The sequence below is a fragment of the Hipposideros armiger genome, unplaced genomic scaffold (genome assembly GCF_001890085.2).
Source record: "Hipposideros armiger isolate ML-2016 unplaced genomic scaffold, ASM189008v1 scaffold_1669, whole genome shotgun sequence".
Taxonomy (NCBI): domain Eukaryota; kingdom Metazoa; phylum Chordata; class Mammalia; order Chiroptera; family Hipposideridae; genus Hipposideros; species Hipposideros armiger.
The window spans coordinates 123,767-133,933 of record NW_017733019.1 but is presented as its reverse complement, the minus strand read 5'-3'; the positions used below and the strand labels follow the sequence as shown (position 1 = coordinate 133,933).

At 41.0% G+C, this 10,167-nt stretch overlaps 1 protein-coding gene across 1 annotated transcript in view; it reads left to right on the top strand.

Annotated features, from left to right (window-relative positions):
• The first annotated feature begins 2,527 nt into the window (after positions 1 to 2,527).
• The window catches only part of GCFC2 (GC-rich sequence DNA-binding factor 2), a 72,527-nt gene continuing 64,887 nt past the window's right edge, over positions 2,528 to 10,167 (top strand). The window contains exon 1 of the mRNA XM_019634445.1: positions 2,528 to 2,711. Within this exon, the coding sequence (XP_019489990.1) occupies positions 2,528 to 2,711 (184 nt within the window). The remainder of the gene's footprint in view (positions 2,712 to 10,167) is intronic.

Genomic DNA, 10,167 nt, shown 5'->3' with positions numbered 1-10,167 from the left:
AAACATTAAACTTTTTAAATCAATGAATAAGATGAATTTGAGAAAGAGTACAGTTGAAGAAAGAATTAGTTAATCAGATAATAGTCTGAGGATTCACCCAAAGCACAACAGTGAAGAAAAAAATTATACAAATACCCATACACATATGTGCATGTACATACATACACACACTCGCACACATGCCTACAAATGTCTAGAGTAGTAAGAGACATGGAGAAAAAAATTGAGAGATGTCAACATATCTCTAATAGGAATCTCACAGACTACAGCAAAGAGTAAAGGAGAAATTTTTGCCAAACTAATGACTGGAATTTCTCCAAAATTGAAAACATATGTCCTCAAATAAAACATGGACTCCAACTTCTAAGATAAATTAAAAATAAATTCATACTTAACTACAGAGTGGAATTAAAAAATATAAAAAAAATAGAAAATCTTAAAAGCTAGGAGAAAAGATATATTATTTAAAAGAAATACCAAGAGTGACAGGAGATTTACCTTTTCCAGAAAAAAGATTAAGATAATGGAGTAAAATCTTTAAAGCACTGAAGGAAAATAACTGTCAGTCTTGCCTTTGATATTTTTTTGGTTTGTTCTTCATGATCTCTCCAACAGCTAAATGGTGGAACACATTAGTGTTCAATTATTGGATCTCATCCTTTATCGCCTCTCACTCTCTCATGAGCTCATATGCCTTATTGCTTTAAATATACAGTATTTCCCCATGTATAAGACACACCTTAATTTTGGGGCCTGAAATTTGAAAAAAATGCATTACATAAATTATTGAACTCAAGTTTTATTCATTATAAAATTCATACAACTCCTCATCACTTGCGGGAAATTCAAGTAAAACAATCTACAACCACTGTATAAGATGCACCCAGTTTTTAGACCCCAAATTTTTCGAAAAAGGGTGCGTCTTATACATGGGGAAATACGGTACCTATTGTTGCTTAATAAACTTCCCTAAAACCAATGGCTTAAAATAACAGTTTATTATTCTCTAACACTGTTCTGGGGGTGACATGCTCAGCTGGGCAGTCTGAGGCACAAGGCATATAAGGCTTATTCATTTACAGGTTTGGTGTCTAGGCTAACATGACTCTACAGGTAAGAGCCAGTAATTCATTTCAATTTCTATGAAGGGTTCTAAGTGCCTTACAGCATGGTAGTCTCAGAGTCCTAGATCTACTTACATGGTCGCTAATGCCCAAAGTAAATATTCCAGAGGCCCAGGCAGAAGCTGCAAGGGTTCTTATCACTAATCCTTGAAAGTCCTAGAACATCACTTATGCCATGTTCTATTGGTTAATCATGTCACTAAGGCTTACAGTCTATTTTCAACACAGCTGCTAGAGTGGTTATTTTAAATCTATGACAGATTTAAAATACTTCTTTACCAAACCCCCCCAGTATCTTCCCATATCATTCAGAAAAAAAAGCTAAGTCTTTACCTTGAATGACATTACCTTATGTGCACTGATTTTTGTTCTTTGAATTTATCTCAAAGTATTTTTCCCCATCACATCCTCAACCTTCATCTCACTCAAGCACAATAGACTCCTTCAGGTTCATTGAACACATCAGGTATTGGACACCCTCCCACTTCAGGGCTTTGCTCTTGTTTCCTCTCCTTAGTCCACTCTTCCACCAAATATCTGTAGACCTTGTTCCCTCACATCCTCAGAGTTTGCTCAGATAACACCTTCCTGGTGAGACTTCCCTTGCAAATCTGCCCACCACCCAACACTCCTTATCCCCTCCCCAACTTTATATTTTACCACAGGCATTATGATCATTAAAAATACTATTAACTATTTATCTATTTAATTAATTAGTTATTGCTATTTCTGTCCACTAGACTATATGTTTCTAAAAACAAGGATTTTTATCTGTTTTGTGTTCTGATGGATCACACAACTAAAACAAGCCCTGGTATGTTGTAGGTGCTCAATATACAGCAATGTGCTGGCAAATGTTTAATGACCAGCTCTCAAAACCAAAAACAAAACAAAACTCTGATTCGCAGCATTTGGAAATTTCCATGATGTAGGTATTTCCATCATCCAGTCTCAAGCTAAGTGTCACTGAACATTGATTTGGGAAGCAATAAAGACAATTGTTTCTCATGTGCCAGTACAAATGGGTTCCACCATGCCACTGTTCTATTTGTTTAAATAACTGGGCATGGGAGAAGAAAGAAAGGAAGGAAGAAAAATGTACCTATACTATAATTCCAAATGGAGGGAAACAAAGACTTTTTTAGATAAACAAAAACCATGGGAGTTTACCACCCACAAACTCTCTTTGAAAAAAACTACTAAAAAAAATGTATTATTAGAGAGGGACTAGATGTCAGAGTAGATAAACATTGTACTTGCCTCTTCCCATGATCACATTAAAATTACAACTAAATTATAGAACAGTCAACCTGGGGAACCATCTGAAGACTGGCTGAACAGAAGTCCTATAACTAAGGATATAAAGAAGAAGTCCCATCAAAACTGATAGGAGGGGTACAGACATGAAACAGGCTGACCCCACACATGAGTGTGATGGTTCAGGATCAGGAGGGATATCATGTCAATGTATGAAGAGTGAGGGACCCCAGCCCCACACTGGGTTCCCCAGCCCAGAATACCAGTGCCGAGAAGAGGAGCCCGCACAACATCTGGCTGTGGAAAACAGTGTGGATTCTGCCCTTCTGGGCAAGATAGGAGACTGCAGGAAACCCAGACATCCTCTTAAAACACCAGTGCACAGACTCACTTGCTCACAGGCACTCACCCTGAGCTCCTATACAGGGACAGTTACCCTGGAGGTGTCAGAGACACACAGGGAGAGACTGAGTTGTGTGGCTGCAGTGTGAAGAGTGGAGAGAGAGTTGCCATTTTCCCTGTGTAGAATCCTTCTCCCATGCAACTGGCAGGCAGGCACAATTTTCCTGTGTTGAACCCCCTCCTCCTGAATCTGCATTGGCCTGGTAAACTCTGCTAGCTCCTCCCTGGTGACTCCCTGGGACACTGCCCCCACCCAACTCACACAAAGCTGAAGGCACTTTCCTGGCCAGCAGCCATCCCTGGCCCATGCTACAATCATTCTTGGACAATTCTCGGGGATTGGTGGGTCTCAGGCAGGCTGCAGCTTGTCTCTGTATGCTCTGAGCCTTAAGCAAGAAGCTCCAGGTTCAGCACTGGCATCAAACCAGAATCTACATTAACCTGGTGAACATCACTTGGCCCACCCTGTGAGTCCCTGAGACCATGACTCACCCAACTTGAATATCACATGAGGCTCTATCCGTGGCTGAGCCTTACAGGCAGTCATCAGGATGCAGCAGGCCTTGGGGTGCCCTAGGCCTTTTGGAGAGCTACCCCAAGCCAGGTACAGGTGGCAGCTATCCTCGGTTCACAGCATGGCCTCTCCCACACACATCTAGGTCCAGCAAAGCCATCAACCAACTGCAGATCATTTTGTGGCTTCTACCATGTAGTCCCAGGCCGATCACAACTAATGGCTGACCTGGGCCTGTACCAGAGCCCCAGAACCAACATATCTAGAGTCTGGCTTCAGACCATGGCAGAGCAACATCCAATTAGCTCAACAAGTAGTACACTCAAAGGGCAGTCTCAGCAGGCATCAGGGCCCACTGGCACAAATCCCCAACCATAGGGTAAGCCCCCACAGATAGCAGCCCATGGCTGTGGACATGGCCAAACCCAAAGCCAGTCAGCCTGAGGGTCAATCTGACCCACCAATGAGCCCATAGCAATCAAGGCTCAACTACAACAGGAGAGAACACACAGCGCACACAAGGGACACTCTTGGAGGACCCAGCAAAGGTGATTAGAAAGACTGCACCACCTGGCCCCACAGGACACCTACTACATATGGTCACCTGACCAAGGTTATGAGATGTAACTGATCTACCTAATACATAGAAACAAACACAGAGAGGCAGCCAAAATGAGAAAACAAAGGCATATGTCCCAAATGAAAGAACAGGAGGAAACTCCAGAAAAAGAACTAAATAAAATAGAGGTAAGCAATCTACCAGATGCAGAGTTCAAAAGAATGGTTACCAGGATGCTCAAGGAACTTAGTGAGAACTTTGATAAAGAGATAGCAAGCATTTAAAAGGACATAGATATTATTTTAAAAGAACCAGTCAAAAATGAAGAATACAATAACTGAAATAAAGAATATATTACAGGAAATCAACAATACATTAGATGAAAGAGAGGATTGAAGCAGTGATTTAGAAGTTAAGGAAGCAAAAACATCTGATCAGAACAGCAAAAAGAAAAAGAATACAAAAAAATGCAGGATAGTTTTAGGGGCCTCTGTGACAACATCAAGAGTACCTATATTTGCATCATAAGGGTATCAGAAGAAGAAGAGAGAGAGCAAGGAATTGAAGAAATAACGACAGAAAAATTCCCTAACCTGGTGAAGGAAATAGACATACAAGCCCAGAAAGCACAGAGAGTCTCAAACAAGATGAACCCAAAGAAGACCACACCAAGACACATCATAATTAAAATGCCAAAGGTTAAAGACAAAGAGAGAAACTTAAAAGCAGGAAGAGAAAAGCAGTTAGTTACCTACAAGGGAGCTCCTATCAGACTGTGAGCTGATTTCCAACAGAAACTTTGCAGGTCAGAAGGGATTGGCACAAAATATTCAGTGAGGAAAAACAAGAGTCTGCAACCAAAACTACTGTACCCTTCAACTCTTTCATTTAAAATTGAAAGACAGATGAAGTGTTTTCCAGACAAGAAAAAACTGAAGGAGTTCATCACCACCAAACCAGTATTACAAGGGATGCTAGAGGGACTTTAAGAAAAGGGGGGGTGGAGAGAACATAAATATGAATATTAAAATGGTAATAACTATGTATATCTATCAACAATTGCCTCAAATGTAAATGGATTAAATGCTCCAATCAAAAGACACAAGGTAGCTGAACAGATAAGAAAACAAGATCCAGGGCTGGCCGAGTGGCACGTTGGCTAAGAGTTGGCTTGGGACACCAGCTCTGAGCAGCAGAGCCCAGGTTCAGATCCCACATGAGGGCCAGTGACACTGCCCTCTACAGCTAAGATGGTGAACAACAGCTCAACCTGGAGCTGGGCTGCCGTGAGTCGCCCGCGACAGCATAGGCTGCAGTGGGGCTGCAGTGGGCTGCCATAAGCTACCGTGCATGGCCGGCAACCAGCGTGAGCGGCCGACAGCCAGTGTGAGCTGCCAAGAGCTTCTGTCAGCAGCCATCCAGAGGCCAGCAACCGATCTGCCTCACCTGGGAAGAGCACAATGATAATACCAATATGGGCCAGTGAAGCAACATCCTCCACAACTAGACTGAAGAAAAAAAGGACAACAGCAACTTGTCTGTTCCCCTTCCCCGATTCCCCAATAAAAATCTTAAAAAAAAAATAGAAAAGAAAAGAAAAGAAAAGAAAACAAGACCATACCTATGCTGTCTACAAGAGACCCAGGTCAGATTGAAAGACACACAGGGACTAAAAGTAAAGAGATTCAAGAGTAGATTTCATGAAAATGAAAATTAAAAATGTTGAAGGGATCCGAGGACAATAGCCACAGGAAGTTGTGGACATGGTACCAGATGTCCCTGCTATTTGTAGTGAATGTATCTATTCAAAAATCCTCAGAAACTGGCTAGCACCCAGTAAACCTTGAAACTAGAAATTTCCAGTCACCAAGCCCTGCCAGGGTCTATGGATGGCACTGTTGACCATTTATGCCTGGCCACCAAATAGATTGTTTGGCTCAGGCTGGAGGTACAGGTTGTTTTCAAGTGCTAGAGGAGAGGTACTATCCATTTCTCCTTTTCCATGAGGCAAGGAATTGCACCATGCTCAGCAATCATGTAAAACTGTAGCCTGACATTCCTAGGTGCAGGAGGGTTAAACAGATCAACAAAGGAAACTAAGTATCAATGGGAAAGATGGGAAATGTGTCCTTACAGAACTGCCAAAACCAAAGCAGACAATGCTCTCATGTGGAAAAACAAAACGTTTTTAAAGGAAACAAACTCCTACAGGTGACCTGTTGCTAGTGAGTATTTTTCAGAAATCATCAAAAGGCTACGTACACTCCACAACCAGGAGCAGCCAGCTGACAATCCTCCACAAGCCAAGATGGCTAACATTCTGAAGCCAAATGCTACGTGAAAAAGTATTATGTTCAAAGAAAAAAGTTATTAACTTTATCATATTAAATTTAAACCCCAAACTTGTCTGGGACTCAACAAAACTAGGCAACTTATTTGTAGTATAAGGAAAGAATTTAATATAACATCTATAATAGTTAATAGAAAATTCATTATTTCCTGCCCTCACTAAGTAGAGGTGATTTTTAAAGGTAGTTTGAAGGGGTGTCCAATTATTAACCTTCCCCTAGGGACCCATTTATATCCATTGGGCCCTACAGCACAGCCACCTGCAAGGCAAGAGCAGCATGGTTTCAGCACTCATGATCTTTTTTTTCTGGGAGTGGCAATGGTGTTTGGGTGCACTAGGCAGTGAGTCAGACCTTCGCTCAGCTCCCTGAACACAGACCATCTGCAGAAATGGGAGGCGGGGTGGGGTGGGGGGTAGGTTCTCTCAAAAAGAGGAGGCAAACTTGAGAGGAAGAGAGGAAGGTCGTTCCATAGAACTGTAGTCTTGCGCTGGTCTCCAGCAGCTGCATAGGGTCCTGCTGGCTAGGTAAGTGCGACAGTATCTATACCACTTCCATGGAAAGCAATAACCCTACAAGTCAGGGCTTTTCTCCTAGAAAACTGGCTGTTAAAAGTTTCCTATACACGCAGCTCCTTACTTACTCTTCCATCCTTAAGCACTCTCTGTTCTTGCTCCTGCTACTCTTATTCTCCACCAGCTGTAGACTTTCATTCCTTTCACCTACGTTATTTGCCCTGGCTGGGAGCCTTCCCAGCCCTCTCTTTCTTCCACATCCAGTCAGGACTCCCTGGTTCTATCAGATCACTTTGTTACTTGAACCCATACCAACCTAGCCCTACCCTGTTAAAAATTCCCCAACCATGAATCCATCCAATCCACTCCCATTTCTCCTACCTCGTAGCATTCAAGCATTGCTGGAGAAAATATCATAGCCCTGAGTGTTGGACTCATTTAAATCTGTGGTCTGCAGCCTCACAGTCTCCTCAATGCTTCTCAGAAATCTGTCTATAATACTTGTGTTTGAACAGCTTAGCTGTTCTGAGATTTACCCACTTTCCCAAAGTTAATTATTCTCCTCCACCCTTTCCCACACAGACTCTTTGCATGTGAGCTCATCTCCTACTTCAAGGGGGAAAAATTAAATGAAACATAATACAGAAATTCTCTCAACTTCTTGATGGTCAGCCACCAAAAATACCTTTGTCTACATTATCTTATATCTCTTCCTCTTGTTTCAATTAAAAATTATTCCTGCTCCTTTCCTGCTTTCTTCACTGTACCTCAATTTCCTCATCTATAAAATAGAGATAATAAGCACTGACCTCAAGGGGTATTTGTGAGTATTAAATAAGTCATTAGTTAATAAATGGAATATACACCCATAAGGCTTTTTTCAAAAATAGGCTTTATTGAGATATAACCTACATACCATAAAATACACCTTTACATTGTATAGTTCAATGATTTTTAGTATAGTCACAGAATTGTACCATTTATCACCACAATCTAAATTTAGAACATTTTTATCACTCTAAAAATAAACCCTGTACCCAGTAGCAGTGACTCCCCATTCCCCTCCATCCAGCCCTAGGCAACCATTAATCTCCTTTCCGTCTCTATAGATTTGCCTTTTCTGGACATTTCATATAACTGGAATCATACACTCTCTGTTCTTTTGTGATTGGCACCTTTCACTTAGCACAATGTTCTTCAAGGTAGGATTTGCAAGAACCGTCTCTGAGCCATTGTAAGTGTGCTGTGTTACTGTTTGAAATGATCATTTCCTGGGCTTAGTCTTCCTCAGCAGCTAAGTTCCAACTCTTTTCATGCTTCTGAAACTCCAGTAAATTTTCTCTCTCTGCAGTACTTTCAACTCTCCTTTTCTACTTTCATCTTTGTCTTGACATATAAACCCTCTCAAGCCTATCCAATATCTGGTTACTTCCTATCTCTCCAGGGAAAAGTAGTTTAAAAACCAGTTAAAGGGCCAGCCGAGTGGCTCAGTTGGTTAAGAGCTTGCTCAAGAGTTTGAGCTCTGAGCAACAGCGGTTCAATGCCCAGCCCAAGCTGAGCTGCCGCTGAGCTGCCAACAGGTGGCAGGATGGCTCAGCTTAAAAACAAACAAACAAACAAAAACTGGTTGACTGTTAATAGCACATTTTCCAATTAGCTTCTCACAACTAGTCTAGCATCTAGTAGTGGGAAGGGCTTCTTCCCTTAGAATTGCCATTGACTCTCAGAGATAGACCCTCAAAACCACCATGTTTGATCTATTAATTTGAACTGTATGAAATGGCCAATGTGCAACCACCTTAGACTTACAAAAATGGCAATTTTATATTATTCAATCTGTCGATGCCCTCCAGCCAAAGAGTAAGTACTAGGATCACACCTGCAGTTCAACAGGATTGATAACTCCTTGCAATGAGGTGGAATACATACCACAGGAAACTATGTGGTGCCTCAGTAGGCAGGTATTAGAAAACATTATAGGATTTGGGCTTGCCTTAGATAATTGGAGGGGACAGTAGAGTTAAGGACGCAGGGCTTTGCTCTGGATAGGATGCTGTCAGAAAGCAGAAGAAATTCTATGGCTATCTTAATAAATCTAATTTAGGAGGAAAGACTAGAGTGAAGCTGAAGCTGTAATTGACAAAGAAGTAGTAGCTCATATCAGCCATGATAAGGGAATGTTGGTTATTTTTGTGATTTAGACAATGTTCACAGACATGATTACAGGGTGGTCTTGGTTTTGTCTTGATCCATTATGGCCACTGAATGACTTTGTCTGATGTTGACATTCTATACAATTGTTTATGTCCAACAGAAGAGTACATGGCCTAGTTGTGAGTGCTAGGTCAGTACCTAGCAACACTGTGGCTTGATGACAGTATCAGGCCAACTTCTGGATGTCAGGGACTGCTTTTCTTCTTTTCAGTCTCCCTTCTTGGACAAAGGCAGATGATATCCATGATATCCAGGTTTTTACCATTGCTGAGATTTTGCTGATCAAGATCAAGAGTGTTCAGAGAACAGAACCTATAGCTTGACTAGGGTTAATCCCCCCTTCTTCTGTCATAGCATGAGTTGTTGAATCATCTGACATGACAATACCTGTGCAGTAACAGTTATGACTCTGGATGGGACAGATTGGCCAACTGCATAAAAAGTAATTACCTGAAATAAAATGATTATTCACCTTTGTAATAAGTCTCAAAGCCAGGGGCCTAGAATATAAAACCCAGGCAATGATAACTCCTGGATCTGTTTTCAAAAGCCAGGTAGATTTTCCTTTTTAGCTTAGTCATGGACTATTCTACTTGCTCTCTAGTATTTAAGCATAAGAAATGATTGATATAGCACAAGTTTTTTTCTTCACTAGTTAAGAATAATCCAGGGGCTATGTGACTATCCTTGATAATTCTAGCTAATTAATTTAAATTTAAATTGGTTTATTGGGCTTCCAGAGACAAAGTTCTACAATTTATAAGCTTTCTTAGTCTTTTCCAGCAGTGTATTTTGTTTTATTTTGTTAAATGTGGGTGTTGTAGCGCATAAAATATACGTAAAGAGGCAGTTCACTTTCCTTACAAGAGATTTTTCCAAGTTGCCTGTGCTTTCCCCTTTTTATAGGTTTCTTTTCAGGAAAACATGATTCCTGGTACCGTTAAATTTATGAAAATCTCTAACAATTATCCTGAAAACACAGGTTAAGTTAGCATGTGACAGGCAGGTATATTTCACATAATTAGTACTGCTCTAGTAGGTACATTATATTAACAGTGTAAGTTAATACAACAGGAGCAGGCCAAATTTTGGTCTGTTGAGTTGGGATGATTCTTTGAATGGAGTTAAACAAGTTCTGCAAAACAGGTTGGTATGTCTCTGAAGAGAATAACCTGAACGTTGCAAGAATAATCATCCTAATATTACTCATCATTCCTGAAAGACTAGGTTTTGC